Below are 24,862 nucleotides of genomic sequence, written 5' to 3' on the forward strand. Positions count from 1 at the left end.
AAATGCAAGTACTCGTATTCCAAAAAAGTGGTATCTGTAATAGTGGTGCATCCCTATTAAAGATGATGCTTTACATTAAAAGACAAAAAAATTGTCATGTAGTGCAGTTTCAAAACAATCGACTATTAGACGAAATTGGGGTTAGCTAAGAGTATTTACTTACACATGTACGGACATCGTAATGTTTATATTAACAACAATGTAGTGCCGTTAATGTGCTTGTAAACATAGATTGTTTATATATCCATTGCAATTCATCTTGCTGTTTTCTAACGTTAAAACGCGCGCTGTGTATATCATCCCAACATCGACTAAAAGTTTGTTTTGTCAACATTTTGGAGTAGACTAGCGTATAGATAACACAAACTGACATCGTGCATGTTTGCCTCTCTTGCAGGTGACAAACGTAATAAATAAGTTTTTGCTTTATTAATATCATTTTAATATGGTGTCTGTCTTTATTGTGCCACAGAAATCGATATCACATGCTGGGATACGGACCCCGTGATGGAAGAAGACGATTAGGAGCGACAGCAGCGACACGTGAAGAAATCTGATTGGACAAACAATACAAGTCTTGCATCAAAATGTTTAGCAAAAAAAAGAAACGTTAGCCACCGAAGAAAAGGCCTCGGGTTATTGTTAAAGATGCCAGTGGGTATGTGAGCGTGAATGTGTTGTTTATTTATTTCATTTCTCTTTCGTTGCTATGCAGAGTATAGCACAGTGTGTATCTAGCGCTCACCTGTGATCTATCGACTCCCTGTGCCTAACAGGTGTGTGTAGTAGCAGATCAGACCCTTTAGTTTTAGTTTTATCAGAAGATCTAAATCATCACGGTCCTGGTTGATCTTTCCACCAGGCTGGTTATACAGTAGATGCATTAGTTGAATGTGTATGAGTGTTACGCCCAAAGGGTCTTTACTTTGATGACCCGGTTGGTCAGGGACGGTTTAACCTTCATTTATTCAAAGCGAAAGGCATGTCAGTACTAGATTTTAGCTTTAGTTGAGTGAGTGTCACTCGCATTTAGCAAACAAAACATTACGGGGGTTTATGTGATTACGAAACAATTTTGTGTTGTGCCAATTATTTCCAGTATGTTGACGTGTCGCACTGTGTTGGTGTAACGGCCTTTTAGGACTTTAGCCGGGTTGCATATGTATATTTTGACTACATATGAGACAATGTGTATAAACAATGGCATTCTGAAACACTTGCAATAGATCTTGCTTTGATTTTTGTTATGAAACTTAGGCAATAACGGTTGTACTCCAGTTATGTTTGTTATATACTGGGCGGCGTGTTTGTGCATCCACATCTAATCTAACAAAGAAACCGAGAGGAGAGTGCACTGTTATCGGCATACTCAACGCTGACAGAAATGCTTGGCGTCGCAAGCTTGTACTACCTGCGTTTTAAGTTACTGTTGTCGTAAAACACCACTTTTCAATGTTCGGGCCATTAAAACAGATGCTATTCAGGTAACAAGCTTTTCAGACTGTTGCTCTGTGGTCAGTTTTTGCGAATGCCTGCTGTAGCGCCCCTAGTGGCAATGCTGAGAATGCAACGCTCGTGTTATGAAACACATTTCGGCATGCGGTGACTAGTAAAATAAAGCTTGTGTTTAAAAGCGTTTTCATTTCTGTGATTGCATAGAGGTCCTGTTTACTGACGTTTTTACACGTCTAAAGTGAGGTCCGCCCCATGTGCAAGTTGTTTATAATCGTACATCAAAGCCGCTATAACCAACATAACGTAAATACAATATTGATATTACAATCTTAACCTTTTTAATTATTTTGTTTTAAGTTAAAGAAATAGTTCACCAAAAAATGAAAACTTTGTCATTGTTTACTTGCCCTCGTGTCGTTTGATCCCCCAATGTCTTTCTTTGTTCTTTCGAAAAAAGAAATAATGGACTATATTTTAGTTTTTTATGCCCTCGGGACACTTAAACATGAGTGAAGTTATTTATTTAAACATTTTAGGTCCTTGTGAAGCTTGAAGAGCCAGAAAACCAAAAACAACACTTAAAAAAAAATCTGCATGTAGGTTCTGAAGGACAAAAAAAGATATTGGGCGTTTAAACGACAATAATAATGTCAAAAAAAAATCGTTTTTAGGTGAACTCCTTTAAAGGTGCAGTATGTCATTTTTAGAAGGATCTCTTGACAGAAATGCAAAATTATATACAAAACTATATTATCAGGGGTGTAAAAAGACCATTCGTAATGAACCGTTATGTGTTTATTACTTTAGAATGAGATGCTTTTATCTACATACATGGAAGTCGCCATTTTGGGCGGCCATGTTTCTACAGAAGCCCTTAATGGACAAACTTTTTTTACTAAGTTGTCTCCGACAATGACATGTTTGTCCAGTGGCGGCTACTGTCGCTTCTCTATGTGTTTCAAAAGTGAGGGGTGAGCAGTGGACTGAGCTGTTGGTTGCAATTCACAACCTCACCACTAGATGCCGCTAAAATTTACACACTGCACCTTTAACAATGAATGAATGATGCTTAATTGTTCTTGAATTCATCAATACATCTAGCTATGTTTAACAAGTTTGTGAACCTCGAATTATTGTAAACCTTTTTGGATATGTAAATTGTGTCACTTTCTGTGGTAAACAACACTTTTTTCTCAGAAATGATTGCTGGGACAAATCCTCTGGGGTCTATACAGCATACTAAACTCCTGTAAGCTTTGTTTTGCTGGCCCACATGTTTAACCACTAAGTTATCACCAACCTTTGTCTTAACCTTGACTGTCATTTGTCTTCCTCAGTTTTATCATTTTAAAGGCCACATCATTATAATAACACAGTATTATGACATTATTACTCTTTGGTTTTATGTTACAATGATACAACTGTATTGCAAAAATTGTGAGTGGAAAAAGCGAGCAATAAGACTTAACCAATGTAGTATTGTTTTGTAAATAGCTCTACTTTTTTGTGCTGATGTAAACTGTATTATAGTCACTAACATGTATCGATCCACAGCCCATGCCGCGGTCAAGGGTTGGTTTGAGTTTGAACTGGGTTTCTTTGGTGAGAAAGAAGATCGCTCAGTATGATAGCTGGTTGTTTTTGTTAGGAGGTGACCTGCATCTTTAACAGTAACTTTGCCCCTTTGAAATGACTTCAGTGTAACTCGTATTCACTTTCCAGCCTCCTTAGTAGTGATTATTATTCTCTTTTTCCCTCAAACTACAAGGAGATTACTACTAGTATTACTATTAACACTGCTGTTCAACTACCATCGTTTCTTCTCTGATCCTGAAGCAAGGCTTAGCAACTCTTGAAAGTTTTCGCTCTTTTTTTTTTAATAAGAATAATTTTTTTCTATCTCTTCCCTTTTCCGTCCGCTTCTCACACGCTGTTTTTGAAACAAGCACAAGATTTTTGTGACATGCTATGTGCTTATGTATGTTAATAAAAGACTTTAAAATCCTTCAGAAAACATTGTTTTGCTTTTTGTACTTGGATGGTTTTCTCTGTCTGAAACAAAACAGATCATCGTGTCATTGTGTTTAGAAAGTTTTGTTTATTAAAAAACATTTCAGTAATGACTTTTTTCACAATATTTGTGTTATTCCCATTCAAAAAAATAAAAAAATCAGATGGTACAACCAATTAAATTTGCCAGATAAGTTATAATGTGCTCCCTGTGTCATGCTGATTGTTTGTTTTTTGATAGTGGCATTTAAAATTATAATCCTAAAAATAGTTTGCAGCAACTTTACCATAAAACTTTTGAGAACTATACATTTAAGAACAATATTTTTTTAAGTATAATAACAATTATATTAGCTTGCATTTATTAAAATTTTTATCTTAATAATTAGCTTATTAAAAATGTTAAGCTTAATTTTTTTATTTTATTTCTAAGGGACATTCATAGCAGTTGAACCCTTTGACTTTCTGGTTGCACCACCTAACCTCTGTAATGAATTTACATTTAACAGACTTGTACTTGGATGCTGGTATAAGCCTGTGATATCAAATTCATAAATATATATTTTAAATAGGGCTACATCAAAATGTGTTAAAGAAATAGCATTTTTTTTTGTAGTTTATTTGTTGGTTGCACCACCTGACCTCTGCAATGAAATTACATTTAACAGACTTGTACTTGGATGCTGGTATAAGCTTGTGCCTGTGATATCAAATTCATAAATATATTTTTTTAAATAGGCCTACATCAAAATGTGTTTGGTAAATAGCCTTTTTTCTAGTTTTTTGTTGGTTGAACCTCCTGACCTCTGCAATGAATTTACATTTAACAGACTCCTACTTGTATGCTGGTATAAGCTTGTGCCTGTGATATCAAATTCATAAATATATTTTTTTAAATAGGCCTACATCAAAATGTGTTTGATAAAATAGCCTTTTTTCTAGTTTTTCATTGGTTGTACCACCTGACACATAAAGTGTACCAGCCTACCCATTACAATAAATTAGCTATTTTTTAGTATTTGAGAAAAATCAACAAACGTTTCATTCAGCCATAAAGACAACCTGGGGTTCACTGAATGATTAGATGTTTACTGTTCACTGTTTACTGTTTCACTTCTTGAAAAAAGCCCTTGATTGCGGATGTACTACCTTAACATCCCAACAACTACTGATATTTGTACAAATTTGTTTATAGGAAAGGTTTCAAACACAATAATAATGCCAAAGTATCTTATTTTGATTGTTTAATAATTTAAACACTATTTTGAACAGTTGTCTATAACTGCTAATTTGTACAGACAGTTGCCCAGCCTGCCATTATACAATTTTGAGAGACCAAAACAAAAATGAGTATTTATTAATAAAAAATACTGAAATGTATTTAAACTAAATAGGTTTTTATAGAATGAAAAAGTGACACATGTCATAAATGTATCATAAATAATACCCCCGGACACAAAAAAATGCATGTCATGTCATTGATCCATATGTTGTACCTCAGTTTTATTAATAAGAAATTGAGCTCATTGGCAGTCGTTGCCCCATTCTGTGTATTGTGTATATTTTTAGAAAAACAAAGCAAAAATCTTTACATATATATGGAGATACATATAGCAGCTATGAATCAATACACAGCTCTGATTGTGTGTCTACACACGCAAGCACACTTTGCATGCTACGTGAACATTGCATGATAGTATACTTTCACAGTTTGCCCTCGACAGTTCATATGACAAAGAACATGTTTTGTAGCATCTGAATTGAACATTTTATTCTAAACTAAATGGAGTTCAAGTTGAGGCAGTTGTGCTCGATAGCAAAGCAAAAATAAAAAGAGGGAAAATCTGAGAAGATGATTTCAAATGATGATGGCCACAAAGAAACAGCTTATACATTTTCCCACAATGAGCTGAAGACTTTTTTAACATATTCAGTAAAAGAATGTGCTAAACAGTGATGCATATGGACAGAATTTAATTTTCATCAATTTTAAATAAGGTATAATAATCATTTTTGATAACCTGCAAAAACTAATTTTCCAGCAACAAATGATTAAACATAAAATATATAGTCAAATTGTATAAAACAAAATGACTGTTTTAACCCATGCTGTGTAAATGGACAGCACGCTGGGTAATTTTTTAACCCAGCTCTGTGTTCTGTCCAGTATTTACGCAGCATGGGTTAGAAACCCATTTAAAAAAAATGTTTGGTTCTTTTTCAACCCATTGTTGGATCAAACATAAAAAAAATTATTCTAAACGGTTTGACCCAACACTGGGTTGAAAATAACCCAGTTTTTTTAATGTACAGATTTGCAGATGCATTCGTCACTTAATTGGGTTGCTATGGGATACAGCCAAGCATTAGATTTCTAGTCATTAAAAGTATTGTCTGAATGATGACATTGTTTAATTTTGCTGGTTTTAATTCTTAGATACAGGTGAGGCAGGCCAAATACTTGATCATGCACATGTGATTTGATGCTATATAAAAGACTATCCAACAGTTACACTAGTAGTTGTTAGTAAAACATTGTGCCTCAGGTGCTTTAAAAAGATGATTTTATGTTAAATGGCGTCTTTTCCAACTGGACACTTTGATATGCAATACCGATATGTCTCAAAATTGCTAATTTTAAGCCCACAAATCACATCGAGTGAATGTGAGAATTGTGTGTACCCAGCGCTGCAGTGGTAGCGCTCACTTCATCTGTATGAACACATTCACACGCTCGACTTCAGTCGCTTAGCAACACATTGCTGGAGGACAGGTGCCTTGTTGTGATGTAACAGAATAAATGAAAACAGATGGGGCAAAGAAACAAAACAATCCGACTGATCTCACTATTAAACTCTTAATACTCTGAAGAGTTTACACATTTTTCAATACCCTGGGAATTATTTCGATGACTAAGATTAAGGTGCAGTAAATTTGCGATTGTGATTGATTGTCTGTGTGCTGTTTTGTATTTCAGCCTGTGCAAAAATACGTCTCCCCTGAATCGATCAACATTTGGCCACAGGATGTTCTTAGGTTTATCCATGATTGTGAAGCGATTGTGCTTGGATTTGCATATGGTCACGTTTTAACATGTATAATGTCTTGAAATATCATCTATATTTAGGGGTTAAAATCTGAACAGCAGTTAATTTTACATTCTTCTTTATTGTCATGTAACTTTGCATGGGATTATAATAAAAAAAATCTCATCTGTTTATATTAAGCCTTAAAGTTTTGCATAAATAAGTGCGTGGCCACCTGAGTGACAGGTGAGCCGCCACTGCTGTCGCGCTGAGTGGGCGTGGTTTCAGCAATCAGCCACCTCAGCTTCACCCACGTCCCGCCTCCCCACCAATTTTCGGTTATCTGCGAGTGATGGACGTAGTGTCCGTGACGTCACCCATTGGTTTGTGAAGATCGCTTTTGAAGCAAGTACGCGTTGCCTGCCGTCGCCATCTTGGCCGCGCGTCCCCGCGAATTACTCGCGGAAAACCGAAAATGGGTAAAGAGGCGGGACATGGGTGAAGCTGAGGTGAAACCACGCCCGCCTAGCGCGAGTCTAGTGACAGCAGTGGCTGTTCAACCGACACTCAAGCGGCCACGCCCTTAATTATGCAGAAGTTTAAGGCTTAATATAATCTAAACGGATGAGTTACAAACAAATTCACCCCCCTCACAGTTGTCATGAAGGGCAAAATTAGCTACTTTTTGTACCAGGCTGTAAACATATTATTTTCTACTGTAAAGTTGGCGATTTTTAACATGGGAGTCTATGGGAATTGACTCCCTTTTGGAGCCAGCCTCAAGCGGCCAGTCGATGAATTGCAGTTTAAGTCACTTCCGTGTTGAGATGGGTCTGTCTGCGGACCGCAAGAGAGGGGCGCGCCGCCAAGGGGCGCAACCCCCAGCAGGGGGCGTAACTCCAAGTTGTCCAAGCCACACAGAACCACGCGAGACGTCAGGACGAGATGTTGTCATTCTGTCTTCTCTTCTGCCCGCATAGAGATACGGCGGCTAAAGGCGTTATTAAAGTTGCTCATCCAAGCGCCCTCATGTTTGTTCGTACTAATTTTAATGGACGGGAAGCCGACTGACGAACATCCTTTTCCCGAGAAATGGTTCGGCTACGACGACACATGTTAAGAAGTCACGCCAGGGGCTTAATTAAGGTCGACCGTTTCAGGTAAGCTCGCTAACGTTAGCTATGTGTTGTTAGCCTAATGTTAGAATTGTGAAGTCCGTTCTATGATTACACTTATGATCAGTAACGAGTAGTTAACAAAATCCAACAAATCTTGCATGAGTTTCATTGCTCACCTATATATTTTCCTGTTTACGATAGTAACGTTAGATATTAGTACATTAGAATCTTACAGTTATTCCTGTAAGTTGTCGACATTTCAAATGACAGTTAATTAAGTAATGACCCACTAAACGTCATAATAACACCGGAGTTAAAGGATGTGTGTACTACTGTCTCGTTTTTAATGTATCTCTCTCAAACCCTATTCTGTTTAGTATGGGTGCCATTGTATATTCTCATAATGTAAGCTTATTTTAAGTACAAATGTAAAATATGTTTGTTTATGGTTATTATTTTCACAGCTGCATTGATGTGAAGTGATGCTGTGGACAACTTGTGAGGGTGATACCATCCACATGCACCTTAACTGTGATGCAGAAATACAATACACTCTTGGGATGAATGTGTTGGATTGGCGCATCTTGTGTCTAGTTGGGGACAACAAATCTAGTTTGTTGTCCTTGATTTGACACATCTCTGTGTTGTTTTTGGAACCGCCCCCAACACTGTGTTGTTTTAACACATCTTGTGTTGTCCATTTTATTTTTTATGAACTTAAATGACACTTAATGTGTTAAAAACAACACACAATGTGTCAAACAGTTCAACACAAAGCAATGTGCCAAAATCAACACATCCAGGGTGTGTTAATTTTAACACATTGCTTTTTGTTGAACTATTTAACACATTATGTGTTAATTTTAACACATTATGTGTTAATTTTAACACATTATGTGTTGATTTTGACACATTATGTGTTAATTTTAACACATTATGTGTCATTTCGTGCTGATTTAGAGTTCATATAAATGGGGGGGACAACACAAGATGTGTTGAAACAACACAAAGTGTGTTGTTCTAAAAATAACACAGAGATGTGTTGATTTGGGGACGGCACACTGGGTGTGTTGTCCTTGGCTAGACACAAGATGTGTTAATTTAACACATTCGTTTTAAGAGTGTAGGATGATCCATCTGTCTACACTTCAAAATCACAACTCAACCTTAAACAACCCATATCTGTTATGGTAAAACAATGTGGCGGTTTTCCAGACAGGGCTTATACTGTTCCCGGGCTAAAATGCATGTTTGAGCTACTGTAATTAAGAAAACACCTTGTACTGACACATCTCAACATATATCATTGCCATTGTTTTGTTTCAAGATGCACACCAGTCTTGTTTTGTAAGGTTTGTTTGTAAAAACTAAAATGTCCTAATATAAGTGCCCAGTCCTGGTTTAATCTAAACCATTGGTGACCAGACCTGTGTCTTGAGATCTACTGTCCTGCAGAGTTCAGCTCCAACTAGTGATGGGTCGTTCGCGAACGAGCGGTTCAAAGAGCTGATTCTTTGTAGCGAACGAGCAGAGCCGAATCTTCAGACGCAGGCAGGGGAGCCGGCTCTTCTAAGGGAGCCGAGCTAGAAGAGCCGAATCTATGAAAAGAGCCGGACTGCCATCACTAAAATGTAGAGCCAGCGCTTGAACCGAAAGAGCCGAATCAATGGAAAGAGCCGGACTGCCCATCACTAGCTCCAACCCCAACCAAACACACCCGAACCCGCCAATCAAGCATTTCAGGGCAACCTTAAAATTATAGTCAGGTGTGTTTAAAGCTGGGTTGGAGCTGAAATATGCAGGAGGGTGGATCTCCGGGAACAGGGTTGGTCACCCCTGATCTAAACAAAGGGTTTCCAAACTGTGTCCTGCAAAGTTTAGCTCTAACCCTAATCAAACACACCTGAAGCAGCCAATTAAGGTCTTACTAAGCATACTAGAAACTTACTGGCAGGTGCTCTGATGCAAGTAAGAGCTAAACTCTGCAGGACACCGGCCCTCCAGGACTGAGTTTGGGTACCCCTGACTAAGCCCTGCCTGGGAAACTGCACCAATGTGTTGAGCTGGCACCATTGGACATTACTGTTGCTGAGAAACAACCACTTTCTCAGCTCTACACAGGGTTGACATTGGATGCATTATTATTATAAAATGCATTCATGTGCACTTTACCAATACTGTACATACATCAACAGCTTCCAGCTATACACTTGGGATCAGCTCCTGATGCCTCTCATAATGCTGTGTTATAATTTATTGCAGGGTGATCTTGCTGAAAGGATATTTTTATAAACCTTTACAATGTCACCAGATGTTACATGTTGTGGATAGTTATTTTTATAAACCTTTACAATGTCACCAGATGTTACCTGTTGTGAATAATTATTTTATAAACCTTTACAATCTCACCAGTTGTTACATGTTGTGGATAGTTATTTTTATAAACCTTTACAATGTCACCAGATGTTACATGTTGTGAATGGTTATTTTATAAACCTTTACAATGTCACCAGTTGTTACATGTTGTGCATAGTTATTTTTATAAACCGTTACAATGTCACCAGATGTTACCTGTTGTGAATAGTTATTTTTATGCACCTTTACAATGTTACCTGTTGTGAATGGTTATTTTTATACACCTTTACAATGTTACCTGTTGTGAATAGTTATTTTTATAAACCTTTACAATATCCCCAGATGTTATCTGTTAGCAATTTCTTATAAAACCACGTGAGCTCTGTAGATTCCTCTTAAAACTTTAGGGTTAGGGTTAGGGTTAGGGTTAGGGTTAAGTCTGCAAGTTTGCAAATGAATTTCATCTTGGTTTAATACATATTAAACTGTCTGAGGTGCACATTTACTTAAAAAAAAAAAAGACGAAATCACCCTCACTGTGTAACAGTTCACGATTTAAATATTGGTATGCCTCGGTACTTTAATAATTTTAGGTTGGTAAATATGTCCATATATGCCGTATGTGGCCATATTGTCTACCCACGTTAACAATGACGATGGATGAGACAATATAAGACCATCCGAGCGTCTTATGAAGCTTCCTCCGTGCCCTCAATTTAAAACATTTACGGCAGTAACGTTATTTGTCATTACGCTAAAGTTAAAAGAGAGCTCTAAACAATCTTCAAACTACTAAACTAGCTATCGGATGTGCCGTGTCAGTTTAGCGGAAGTCGGACATCTCGCGGGATTCTGTGTGACTTGGACAACTTTAATTTCCGCCCCCTGCTAAAAGTTACGCCGCTTAACGGCACGCCCCTCTCTTGCACTCCGCAGACAGACACTATTGTCCGTGTTGGCTTCATTAGAGAGATCGGAAGGTTGCCCCTCGGCGGTGACGCGCTGACAAGAAGCTCTTCACAAACCTATAGGTGACGTCACGGACACAACATCCATATTTTTACAGCCTGTACGCGTCATTGCTTTTCCAAAATCAAGCATTCTGAATAGTCACTCGAAAGCACCCAGCGCATGCATGAAAACAATGTTATGTTCGTGTACAATGACAAAGACTGATTAGATGAATTGAGGTAGAGTTGTTTAAGGGCATGGAAACATAATGGTAAATGATGGCGATACACAATGTTCACAATGCTTTTTTACAATGCAGCAATCACTAAAATGAGGACAAATAACAGGCTACAAAAGCACAGGGTTTGAGAAGCACCCATGTAAGTACAGGTAAAAGAGGAAGTCATGAACTCCTGTAGCCTACTCCAGTGGCCCAGCGGGGAGTAAAGTGGGCAACATTGTGTAGTGTGAAAATGTTATGACATTCTTGATACCTATTCATTGGTCAACTAAGGCCCTTTCAAGTGCATTAAGAGGTTTAATGTTATTTGGAAAATCATTATTCATACAGTGACTTTAAAATAGTATAAAATATAGGTGCTATAAAGGGTTCTTCACAGTGGTGCCACCGAATAACCATTTTTGGTTCCCCAAAGATCCCTTCCGTTAAAGGTTCCTCAAAGAAACAAGAGCTCAAATGCAAAACCCTCTAAGTGCGTCTGGCATGTTTTCTGGTAAATGAGCATTTTATTTCAGACTCTTAATGGATTCTGTCAACAAAGCGGTATTTCTGAATGACCTGAGGCTGGGATTAAGCAAATTCGATGAACGTATAATGCATGCCAAGAGCATCCAGTTATTATCAATATCTCATTTTTGATGTAGGTAGGTTTTTCTCAACCCCTAGGGAGTCAGCTGACATTGACTTAACTTTGAACTCTCTTCTATATGTTACATTATTACTACACTCGCTAGTACACCCCTCTACTCTGCTGCTGCTTATGTTGTCCACAGATTTTTCTGTGTTTCTCCTGCTTTTATTAATGTGTAAAGCATTAAACAATTGTGAAAAGCGCTATATAAAAGTTAAAAAATGTAATTGTAGGTTTGCATTCTATCTCACATTTTTATAGTCTGTTATTAAACATATTTCCAATACTGTGCCACATACAGTTTCTGTGGATGTTAAAGGTTCTTTATGGAACCATACATGCCTGACAAAAAACAATACAGGAACCTTTATTTTTAAGAGTGTATTGTAATAAAAAGTCATCTTTTGTGTAAAAGCATAAAGTAATGAAAGCTGTGGATGACAGCGTCTGCAAATACACTCTTAGGGGCCAGTCACACCAAAAGCGTTTATGGCAATTGCAGGCGCCTTTTTTGAATGATATTCTATGGGCAGGGCGCGTTTTCGTGCTGTTTATGCGCGCCGAGCGCCTTGCGGTTTTTTGCCGCCTGCCGCGCACGCGTTTTTGAAGGAGTGCTGAGAGCGGAAAAGCGCCCGATGTCATTCGCGTCTTTCCATTGTTCAATCGAATGAGGGGAGAGGCAGGCCTTACGTTGTGGTGAGTGAAGTTTACAGTTGCTTTGAAGAACCGGACACCACTCGCTCACTCTCTCCTGCGTGTTTGTGCACCTCTCACCCTCAAACAAGGTCAGAGCAAGCGCCCTCTTTTTAAAGTTTCTGCTAATGTGACAGTAAACAGCAAAAGAGCCGCGTGTGAAATTCTAGTTATTGAGACATTCATGCGGAAATTTGCGTCATGGGAGGGGCTTCTGCGACTTAGCTCGCTTTCTGTAATCACGTCACTACTAGAGCAAGCTCCTGATTGGTTAACATGGTGCATTTTCCCCCCAAAGTTAAAATTTTTCAACTCGCGTGTTTCCTGCGCTAAACGCCTCATTCACGCCACAAGGCCTCCAGACGCGTGTCAACGCGTCTTCACATTGACTTAACATTGAAATCACTTGCGCTTGATGCCTACTGCGGCTGGTGTGAAAGCAGCATTATAATTGGGTCCCCAGTGCTTCTGTCAACCTAGAAAATTTGAAAAAGGTCAACCCAGTAACTTAGTTTTGGTAAACCATTCTCTGCAAGCATGTAAAAAAATAAGTCATTGAAATTTGGATCCCCTTGTGATGTCAGAAGGGGATAATACTGCCCCTTAATCTGCACTATCCAACCACGGCACTGTCATTTAGTGCAAAGATCAGCTCATTTGCATTTTAAAGGACACCCAAAAACAGCACATTATTGCTCACACCTACAAAGTGACAATTTTAACTTGCTATAATAAATTATCTATATGATATTTTGAGCTACAACTTCAAATACATATTCTGGGGACACCAAAGTTGGCATCTTTAAAAAGTCTTGTGAAATGTCCCCTTTAAAAATAAAGGGGCTTCATGGTGTCAGGGAGGAACCATTTTTAGCTGAACGGGTCCATAAAAAACCTTTAACATCTGAAGAACCTTTCTGTTTCAATAAAAGTTTTTTAGATGATAAAACATAAGAATTTTTTTTTTTGAGGAACCTTTGACGGAATGATTCTTTGTGGAATGAAAAATGGTTCATCTATGGCATCGCTGTGAAGAACCTTTTAAGCACCTTTGTTTTTAAGGTATTGTAAGACATTTTGTCCAAAAGAAAAGATCATTCTTAAGTCAGCTCTAGAAATCTTCTTAATCTTGTTATGATTATCGTGAAGCTTTAATTCAAAAAAGTCTATAGAGAACGTCGAAAGATTGTATTGTTTCACAGTTTATAAAATGACACTCTTCACAGTTCAGCAGCATCGTGTAGCTACAGTACGACCACTGTTATTTTGCTGTTCTATGTTATACCCTGGTTTCCAAAGACAGGGTTTGAAATGTCATTTGTATTATATCAGTGAGCCACGGATGAGAAGTGAGGAAGAGAGGATGTGAGCGGCAAGGCGTTGGTGGGCTGCAGACGGCTCCCGGTAACCATGGCAACGGCAGTCACATAATAGCTGCTGCTCTGCATCAGGCAGTGATGCCATGGAGAGCGAGGACGAGTGAGAAAAGAGAAGATGACAAAGCGAACCTCTCTCTCTCTCTCTCTTTTCTCTGATAGAATATAGAGACAAAGTGAATCATCCTTACCATATTTGGATCCCAAAATTGACAACAGTTGAAAACTCCTGTGACTACATGTGACTCAGCACTACCGCAGGTCTTATTTCACCACGCAAATAAGGGCTTAAACCGCTGTGCTTCGGCCCAAAAGAGGAAAGGCTGTGGGCAAACCGTAGTGTTGATCAAGACTGTGAAGACCCCGCAAGCCCAAGTCCGTGTGAGTCCGGCCCTCGCGGGGCATTGTGGCGATCGCGGAGGCCTGAGGCTCCAACGGCAGGTTGTTGTGGTTAAGGTCCATGCTGGACAGGAGGTGTCCGAGCGAGTCCCACCGTCTGGTCGACGGTAGGCGTATGAGGGAGGAGTAGCCGTGTCCGGGAAACACCGTCACCGGGGATAACTTGCTCGTTTCGGGCTCTTGTTGTTCCCTGGAGGACCTGGGTGCAGGTTTGGTGTAGGTTCCACCTCTGGGGTCAGCCAGAACTTCACTGTAAGGGGGTGGTGGGTCCTCCATCAAAACGGCTTCTTCGTAGCAAGGGGGCTTCCCGAAGACATCCGTGTCTGCTGAGGAAAACCATATGGTTCATTTGAAGTTAAGCAGATATTGCATTTACATGATGATGCTTTTATATAAAGTGCATTGAAGATACTGTGAGGAAAATAAGTGTTTGAACACCTTGCTATTTTGCAAGTTCTCCCACTTAGAAATCATGGAGGGGTCTGAAATTGTCATCGTAGGTGCATGTCCACTGTGAGAGACATAATCTAAAAAAATCACAATATATGATTTTTTAAACTATTTATTTGTATGATACAGCTGCAAATAAGTATTTCAACACCTGAGAAAATCAATGTTAATATTTGGTACAGTAGCCTTTGTTTGCTATTACAGAGGTCAAACGTTTCCTGTAGTTTTTCACCAGGTTTGCACACACTGCAGGAGGGATTTAGGCCCACTCCTCCACACAGATCTTCTTTAGATCAGTCAGGTTTCTAGCCTGTCGCTGAGAAACACGGAGTTTGAGCTCCCTCCAAAGATTCTCTATTGGGTTTAGGTCTGGAGACTGGCTAGGCCACACCAGAACCTTGATATTCTTCTTACAGAGCCAGTCCTTTGTTATTCTGGCTGTGTGCTTCGGGTCATTGTCATGACCCAGCCTCGACCCATCTTCAATGCTCTAACTGAGGGAAGGAGGTTGTACCCCAAAATTTCACAATACATGGCCCCGGTCATCCTCTCTTTAATACAGTGCAGTCTCCCTGTATGATGCTACCACCCCCATGCTTCACAGTAGGGATGGTGTTCTTGGGATGGTACTCGTTATTCTTCTTCCTCCAAACACATTTAGTGGAATTATGACCAAAAAGTTCTATTTTGGTCTCATTTGACCACATGACTTTCTTCCGTGACTCCTCTGGATCATCCAAAAGGTAATTTGCAAACTTAAGACGGGCCTGGACATGTGCGGGTTTAAGCAGGGGAACCTTCCGTGCCATGCATGATTTCAAACCATGACGTCTTAGTGTATTACCACCAGTAACCTTGGTGGTCCCAGCTCTTTTTAGGTTATTGACCAGCTCCTCCCGTGTAGTTCTGGGCTGATTTCTCACCTTTCTCAGGATCATTGTGACCCCACGAGGTGAGAACTGGCATGGAGCCCCAGTCCGAGGGAGATTGACAGTCAAGTTTAGCGTCTTCATTTTCTAATGATTGCTCCAACACTGGACCTTTTTTTACCAAGCTGCTTGGCAATTTCCCCGTAGCCCTTTCTAGCCTTGTGGAGTTGTACAATTTTGTCTCTAGTGTCTTTGGACAGCACTTTGGTCTTGGCCATGTTAGTAGTTGGATTCTTAGTGATTGTATGAGGTGGACAGGTGTCTTTATGCAGCTAACGACCTCAAACAGGTCCATCTAATTTAGAATAGTAAATGGAGTGGAGGTGGACATTTTAAAGGCAGACTAACAGGTCTTTGAGGATTCTAGCTGGCAGAGGTGTTCAAATACTTATTTGCAGCTGTATAATACAAATAAATAGTTTAAAAATCATATATTTTGATTTCCGGATTCTTCTAGATTATGTCTCTCACAGTGGACATGCACCCACAATGACAACCCCAGACCCCTCCATGACTTCCAAGCGGGAGAACCTGCAAAATTGCATTCTTATGCTACAAAACAGGCGGTGTCAACCTGATCTGACAGTATTTTACGAGTTTGTATAAAGTGAATCGTAACAAAACATACAATAATTATAAAAAACAATAATGATACCCCAACATCATGTGGCAAAGCAAATCGGCCAAAAACGTACAAATGTGATCATACATATTAATACAAATTAGCGACGTCAAAAATATGTAAAAATTGGCATTAGATTGAATTGGTTGTGTTTGCAATAAAGCCGCCTTTCCACTGCACACGACAAACAACGGCCGATAACCCTATGGGGAGTCGCAAAGGGGCTGTGCTTCATTACGACTGCCACTAGGGGGCGAACTCCGGCAATCGTTTTCCAATGTCGTGTGCAGTGGAAAGGCGGCTTTACAGTGCAAACCCTACTTGCTTAAAACAAGATTTAATTGTGGGAGTACTGAATGCATGTTAACATATTGATATTTGTTTTTATGGCGTTGCTATATATGGTCCTGTTGCGTAGTTGCCAGAATGAGGAACAGAAACAGTGATGCTTGACAAAACTACTAATAAGTGAATCATAAGGACTGTTAACTCAATTCCAGGCATCCTTTAAAATGGTTTTGTATCATAAAACAGATTTGTAGTTGGTGTTCAGGTACATCCCAACATAAATGTGTGTAGGCAGTGTAACAACACAACCACTCTAAAATGAAAAAAAAATCATTTTTAATCCCCATTAAACCAAAGTAGTCTCATTAGACATGCTGTTTTATATATCTTATCAATGTGATGTCACACTGATAAAGCCCCACCCACGGCCACTGACTGACAGTCCTGCATTCCCATAGTTTCCACCCTCAGCAAGTTGTACGTTGTCCGCCCTATCTCAATAGTGAGATACTATTGTCTCAGACTGTATTTACAGAAACCAGGTCTGTTTTTAACCGAAAGCGCTCACTGTCTATTGGTAAGGGAGTACGGAGCTCATTTGCATTTAGAGATGCGTCCATATATCGGCCAATAATCTGTATTTGTCAATAAAAGCTATTTTTCACACTATTGGCCAATAGTTCAAAAACAGCTGATAGTCATGGCCTCAAAGCTACATGCTGGTACCAAACGTATACATATCTATACTTAATGATATGTATTAGGACCTTTTCAGTGACAGCTGGGGTATTTGACAATTTTTCTAACAGTGTAGGAAATAAAATGTTCAAGTACACACTGCATAAGACAGTCAGAGCACGTACAGCAAACCTTATTTAGTAAGTGTTGTTTATTTACATTTATTCATTTAGCCGATGCTTTTATCCAATGTGACTTACAACTGAGAGAGCTTTAAACATTCGTCTGAATTGACTCTGAATATACTATTTTTTATAATCTGTGCTGTAGTGTTGGGTATAAAAGAAAGAGCATTGCTATGACAACTTGGATAAGCACTGCAACAGCTTTACTGTAAAACGATCGCTTTATATCTTAGCTTACCGTATTGCTTACCAATATGATTATTATTACACAGTGCTTGCACCATTCAAGTGTAGCTGTGGATTAGTCACACGTTAAAGGTGTTCGACTGGTTGTGTGGTTATTTACGTCACACACATAAAAACAGCTCCCACCAAAAAGGGCATTTTGGAGATGCTGTAACAAATCATTTGTGGGGTATTTTGTAGAGATGCAACGATATATCGACCAATAATAGATATCAGACGATAAAAGCCCTTTTTTAACGGCCAATAGTTTAAAACAGCTGATAGTCATGGCCGATATATCCTGTCAATCAAAAGAGCTCTGTGTATAGAAAATGTAAAGAAACATCACTTGATTAATGTTTAATATTAAAGTTCATTATATGATTGAATAACATTCAGAAAATGTAATCTTCAGAATTTAGCTAATGCAAGTTAAAGGAAAACAACACTGTTTTTAATATATTACTATGTTCTTTCCTCAACTTAGATGAATTAATACATACCTATGTTTTTTCAATGCGTGCACTTGGTCTTTGTACAGCGTGTCGTGGGTGTGTTGGCATTTGGCCTAGCCCCTTTAATTCCTTGGGATCCAGACGAGATGAATTTGGACGCCACCAAGCGCTTCCATGTTTTCCTATTTAAAGAATGTTACATGATTGGTTACACGAGTAAGTATGGTGGCACAAAATAAAACGTGGCGATTTTTTTAAGCGGATAAAAATTAGACCTATATTGTATGGCGGAAGAGCACTTAGTTTGCAGCACTTCAACATCATCACTCCTGACTCCTTCCCCTCTCGCTCAAACTTTCTTCAATATTACTGCGCCCAAAGTGCTGCAAACTAAGTGCTCCTCCGCCACACAACATAGCTCCCACTTCCCATCAGCTCAAGAAATCACCACGTTTTGTTTTGTGGGTTACACTTTATTTTAAGGCGTCACTGTTACATTGTAATTATATATTTAAGTACTAATAATCAAAAAGTTAGATAATAATCATCAACAACATGTACTTACTGAAGGGTTGGGGTTAGGAATAGGGTTTGGTTTAGGATTAGTTGCATGTATTTATGCATAATTAACTGTTATTACTAATAATTACATGTAACATGTGTAACAAAGACACCGTAAAATAAAGTGTTACCGTTTTGTGCCACCATACTAACTCGTGTAACTACTCATGTAACAGTCTGTAGCCTCTTATGGAATGGCTGAAATTCCACAAGGGGGCGTATTTGTTCCTCAGAAGTTGCACAATAAACGTGACATCCGAATATGTTCATTATAAATCGTGAATGAAAAGTGAGATTCGAAACGAATGACCATTAGTGAACTAATTGTATGCACTATTTATATCGTAATTCGGTCAGAAACGTCAAGATTGTGAGATAAACAAATCGTTTTGGATTAAAAGGCTTGGATATTCCATTTCCTTGGACTTTTGGGGGTTTATGAACAATTTGTTTCGGACAATTTCACCAAAGCGGATAAAGGGGAGATTTTGAAGGTAAGTAAAAAAATCATCGGCGCCGCCCGGTTCAGGTAACTAACAACTAGATTACAGTTTTATGACTGCTAAAAATCATATTATGCTTTGTGTGTGTGCTTAATGGAATCCCTAAAGTCTAAGCTTTACAAGGATGTGCCGCATGACCGTATATTTTGAAGATTTAATGCTTCAAAGTTACAATGACGTAATGCAGCCTCACGTGCAAGGGACGGGGTGTACCGTGTATGGCACAGTGTTCCTTATCAGGTTAAGTAGGGAGGACATGGAGGTGTTTAGTGGCTTCTAAATTCAACCCTGTTTGGATCCTAAGGAATGAATGGGGCTAGGCTAAATGCTAACACATTCACGACGCGCTGTACAAAGATTAAGTGCACGCATTGAAAAAAGATAGGTATGAATTAACTTGTCTAAACTGAGGTAAGAACATAGTAAAATATTGAAAAACAGTGGTATTTTCCTTTAATATAACCACCAAACTATCAGTATCAGAACATGCGGATATCTTTTTTTTAGCTGAAACATCACAGACACAGTCTAGGCACACATGAGACTTATCTTGTAATAATGGGCATTATGGGTGCTCTTTAAGGTTAGAGGTTATTACCAGTGACAGCAGATTGGACTGTATTCATATACACGTTCCTTTATTAAAGGAATAGTTTACCCAAATATGTAAATTCACAAACACATAATTTTTGAATATAAAATTTTTTGTTTTCATGTTTATTCATCTGGGATGACATAATGATGAGTAAATAATTTTCATATTTGAGTAAATTGTTTCATTAACCACCTAAGACGCGAGCTTTGGTTTGGCTTGCATTTTATGTTTCTTCCAGCTATTTGGGATTAGAAAGTACCAATAAATATAATAACCAAATATTTTCATTGAACATGAAGCAGTGTATTCTTCCACGTTTGTGTACAACAGGTAGGGCTGTCACAATGATTAAATAACCATCTCATCGCAATTGTTTGACCTCATCGCGATGATTTCAGATCACCGCAATGATTGCACATCTCTCTAAATAACACAAGGGGGAGCTGCAGCACGACAGTATCAGATTACTTTTAAATAGTATGACTTTTGAATATGTGTTATGTGTATTAATATTTACTGCCAGGTATACCTTGCTAAAGATATTTTTTAAATAATCACAACAATGTGAAAAAAATTTATAAGAATTAAATCAAAGCAATAAAACAGACAACTATCGTCATGATTGTCGAAGCCCTAAACCAGGCAATAGGCTTTGTGCCCAGCTGCACTGCTTCCTGGGCTTCGGCCGGCTCCTTGTTTCCTGTCTGCCATTGTTGGACGGGCTGATTAATCCAGGTGTGCCTGACCTCAGTAGTCACAACAACAACAATAATAAGACACACCTGGATTAATCAGTTTGTCCAACAATGGCAGACAGGAAACAAGGAGCCGGCCGAAGTTCAGGAAGCAGTGCAGCTGGGCACAAAGCCTATTAATCGTCGTAATCGGCACAATTTATTAGTCAATTAACCGTCAGCCAAGTTACTTAATCGTGACAGCCCTAACAACAGGTTCCAGTTACACAGAATTAAGTATTATGGTGCAAACAACAACAACAAAATGTGATGTCCACACACCAGGTCTTAGGAGGTTAAACAATAAACTGTTTTAATCTCATTGTATGTGATGGTTAAGATGTGGAGATGTTGAAATATCCAACGATATTTCAAAGCAAACTATTTAAAACCTTTAAATGAAAACACCTAACAGCAGTAATATAATCACATCAAACATATTTTCTCATAAGGCGCCAAAGGCATCACAATGGACATAATAAGCACGTTGTACACGTTTTCCTTACAGTGCCGCTTTAAGAGCCAAATTCCTTCTGACTCCTTCTCTTTTATGAGCTGACTTATTACTCAGGACCTTTTAAAATGGTTGGTCATCTGTCCTGTGTGCTGGCACAGGTTTAATGGGACATTCTTCGACCATGTCCAGGGATCCACCGTCTCTGGCAGTCTGCCCGTCTGCCCGAGCACATGATAAACCCGGCTCAGGCTGACTCCTATACTCCTACACAACACCCACAGGACTCACTGTTACCATGTTATACATGAAAGAATGTACATTGAGCTGCCAGCGCTGTGAGGCTTTCATGAGAAGATCCTTTGGGGCTTTGTTAACCGTGATAAAAGACAAACGTTTTACTGTATATTCAAAGGTGTTGGGTAGCGGATTCTGTTGCTTCTTATTTGGAGGATGAAAACTTTGCATTAAAGTTTAACAGAATATGATGGGCTGACTAAAACCAAATAAATCAAAAATAGCCCCTCCCTCAACTATGATGGTTCGCCCCAAGTGCTGATGTGGTGTTGGTTTCATAGTCCTACCTTCAGGGATGCTCCAGTTTCCTTGAGGGAGGGTTTGGGTCACCGGCACCTGTGGAGACAACATCTGAAGCGATGGGCACAACTGAGGCGCCTCTCTCGGAGGAAACTCCCTTCCCGTGCAGTCGAGAGGCTCCATCTCCAAAGCCCGCAGACATTGTTCCCTCAATCTCTCTTCACGTCTGCGCTTCAGTTTGCGCTGGGCAAAGCTGCAAAAGCAGCAGAGCATGACAATGAGAGCCCAGATCATCCAGAAGCCAGCAAAGCACGCCAGGAAAGTGTAGGTGCCCTGGGACATCACCATGATGAGGACCTTGATGATGCTCGGGCCCTCCAGGATCCAGTGGATAAGATTTAATGTATTACCTGCGAGTCACCGTTGTAAAGTTCACTCAGCGAGTCTGGGTTTAACCAAAGACATTGTAGTTATCATGTTTCTGTCTTGGTTTAACCAAAAGTACATTTTTTTTCAAAGCCAAAGGTTTCCAACAGGCCAGAGGTCAAAGGCAATTGACCTGATTTTACTCCGAAGGGCCGTCCGGCATTCCACGCAAACGCAAGATGTCCGAACTAATGATAAAGGAAAATTGACTTCACAAAGGTCCACTTCTCCCAACAGCTGGTTAACTCCTCACAGCGCCTGGATCTCCTCCTGTGTTGTGATCCTCCGCTGAGCAGATCAGGGCTCTTTAGATCTCCAGAGGATACCAGCAGTCACGCTGCTCAACAAAGTGGAGGAACATAGAAGGGGGCAACCGTCATAAGTTATGAACTTGTCGTATTTTCAAAACAGACCCTTGATATTTCACACACAACGGCAGCTGTTTAAGCACAACTCGCACGGTAACGTTAGGGGGTAGGTATCAGTTTCGTACATCGTGCGAGTGAGAGTAAACACGGTTTTCCATAACCAAACAAAACACAGAATCTGAGTAAACGGTGTCAACTGCATGCTTTTTTTTATTTGCTAATGTATTTTGAGACTACTTGAACAATAATGATGGCTTTCACTCAAGTTCATGATAGCTCTCAACTGGTGACAAATAAATGTGCTATTACAACTATGATTAAGATGAGTTATGTAACCACCAGCTTTGCACACGCTCACGGTTCAAATTCTCAAATATGCTTTAATCTTGGTAACCTTGGGGGAAGAGGATTAAATCTGTGTCCTGTTTCTTTATCAGTCATCTATTCGTTTCTGATTGCCTCTACATCACGCTGTCTTGAAAATTGATCAGTCGTGTCATTTTGGAGGACATAACCTATGGATTATTATCTCTCATGAACTATTCAAGACTGAATATGCAGCGTCATGCCGATTGTAGTTCCTTGATGTTAAGAGAAATGTTAAAGAGAGCTTTGACTCTCATCAAATGAATGAGGAGACTGTCATCACCTCTTACTTAACCCAAGAGGAATGCGACTGCATAACCTCAATGACGTCTCCTATTAACAATCTCATGGACAGAAATACATAAACTGTTTAAAAACATTGAATATCCTCCTATTGGTTTTTATTACAAAACAGAACACAGTTTAAGGGGGGGGGGTCTCATTAATATTATTAGTAGTATTATTTGCCATCATCATCATCATCATCATCAATATTTATGTTTTTATTTGCAGGGTTTTTTTTAATTAACTGATTAATTATTTTTTTTATTATTATTATTATGAACAACAAGCTGTTATTGTTTATTATTAAATCATAGAAAATGCTGAGTTTTACTGTATGTTAAAAAAGATTGAAAGGCTTATGTCCAATCACCATAAAAAATATTTAAATGAACAAATAAGCAATTTTATTGTATATAGCAGTACTAATGTCAAATCTTTGTAAAAATATGCGCGCGCATGACTAATAAACGCGCACGTTATGACTACACATTACAATATTCAAGGACACCGTGTTTGCTTATGATATTGTATAATATTTACACGTTGTATTGCAAATGAAACATCTGCTGTTTTATTTCAACCTCATACTAAATATAAACACATATATCTAGACACTTACTTGATCTGCATCTTCAGTCACGATGAGTTGAGACGCGTGACACACATTGGGATGGACGTGATAAAGTTGCCCCGCTCGTGCTCAATGATGTTTACCTGAATAAACACAAAGCGTGTCGCTCCTCGAGATAGTGATACGCGTTAATGGATACCTGTATAATTCGCGCGAGTCAGCGCGTCATGAAACGCCCACACTAGTCCTTGCTCTGTGCGCGCGACGCGACGCGCCGTTGTCACGAGGACTCTGCGCCTCACATTGAGAAAACGGTTCCAACAAACAAACGCGCATCAAGCGCCGCTCCTCCTTTTTAAGTCACGGTTATATCTGAATAGGGGTTTGTCTGTTGTGGTCATGGTTATGACGCGGTTGTGTTAAGTGGCTGTGAACTTCACATCACAATGTGTAGCTAAGTCACATCAGTGTCATTTGTCACTCACAGGATGAATGAAGCCCATTTGAATGAAACACTGTGGTCAAGAATATTTCAGAACAGAACATGAAAGACCATAGGAAATAACAAACCCAAGAACATATTGCATTGACAGGACTTTTTGCAATAAACTGAACATACTCAACAAATCCAAATATAGCTACAAGGGTCAAGCCGAACAAGGACACAGATCCAGAGAACCTAGAAAAACCTATGATTTCAGACGAAAAAATGCAAAAGTTATCAACAAAAATAATCCACTGCAATCGTCCCTCTCTTATTGAGAATCTACATCTCTGAAGAAAAAAATGCGAGTGGTGCTTGCCGTAGCAAATTTTGGGACACGAAATGTTACAACAAGGTTAATGAGCCTATACGATATTCTGATGCAGAGATATAGCTTTTGCAAAATGGTTGCTGGGATATTCTCATTAGTTGCTAGGGAGTGAATTGCATCCACCAATGATTATACTCCAAGCCATGAAAGAAATAATATATGATGACTCATGATTTTAAATATAATTTTGCATTAGTTTTAAGCAAAAATAACTTCCTATCTCAAGACCACGCTATGACAAAATCGTGCATGCAACCTCAGGTCATGATTACATCTAGCTAGTTTTAGGACTATACACGTTTAGCGTAAAACATTTGTACAGTATGACCATAGGGCTTGGTTCAATTATAAGGCCAACTAGGGGTGCAGTCATACCATCTTTTTGTGTGACGTTAGACTTTGCCCATACATCAGTGTATCAAATCTGGTGAAAAAAATCTAATTTCATGTGGAGTTATAACAATTTATGTCTTAGTTTTTTGCTATTTTTGGCCATTTCTGATGGAAATTTTGACTTGATGTCGATAGAGTTTTTTGTTTAGAAGCAATTGTATTGTTTT

General features: G+C 39.0%; 2 protein-coding genes and 1 long non-coding RNA gene across 9 annotated transcripts in view; 1 reads left to right on the top strand and 2 right to left on the bottom strand.

Moving 5' to 3' along the window:
- dbn1 (drebrin 1) overlaps positions 1-3,459 on the top strand; it is a 97,854-nt gene extending 94,395 nt beyond the window's left edge. For all 6 annotated transcript variants that reach the window (XM_055181199.2, XM_055181197.2, XM_055181201.2 and 3 more), the window contains one exon: positions 473-3,459. In XM_055181199.2, the coding sequence (XP_055037174.2) occupies positions 473-525 (53 nt within the window). In that variant the 3' untranslated portion in view covers positions 526-3,459. The remainder of the gene's footprint in view (positions 1-472) is intronic.
- Positions 3,460-11,433: 7,974 nt separating this feature from the next.
- Positions 11,434-23,839, bottom strand: prr7 (proline rich 7 (synaptic)). Of its 2 annotated transcripts, none has more exons than XM_055181203.2 (3): positions 23,536-23,839; positions 21,519-22,234; positions 11,434-14,581 (listed from the first exon to the last, which is right to left on the bottom strand). In XM_055181203.2, the coding sequence occupies exons 2-3, from the start codon at positions 21,817-21,819 to the stop codon at positions 14,145-14,147; spliced, it is 738 nt and encodes a 245-aa protein (XP_055037178.1). In that variant the 5' UTR covers positions 21,820-22,234; positions 23,536-23,839; the 3' UTR covers positions 11,434-14,144. The 2 variants fall into 2 exon arrangements, with proteins under 2 accessions (XP_055037178.1, XP_055037179.1); XM_055181204.2 differs by having other exon boundaries at positions 11,434-14,578; positions 23,536-23,835.
- LOC141366079 (uncharacterized) overlaps positions 11,434-24,862 on the bottom strand; it is a 411,784-nt gene continuing 398,355 nt past the window's right edge. The window contains exon 2 of the long non-coding RNA XR_012371058.1: positions 11,434-12,247. This is a non-coding gene — a long non-coding RNA (uncharacterized lncRNA). The remainder of the gene's footprint in view (positions 12,248-24,862) is intronic.

The sequence above is a fragment of the Misgurnus anguillicaudatus genome, chromosome 9 (genome assembly GCF_027580225.2).
Source record: "Misgurnus anguillicaudatus chromosome 9, ASM2758022v2, whole genome shotgun sequence".
NCBI lineage: Eukaryota > Metazoa > Chordata > Actinopteri > Cypriniformes > Cobitidae > Misgurnus > Misgurnus anguillicaudatus.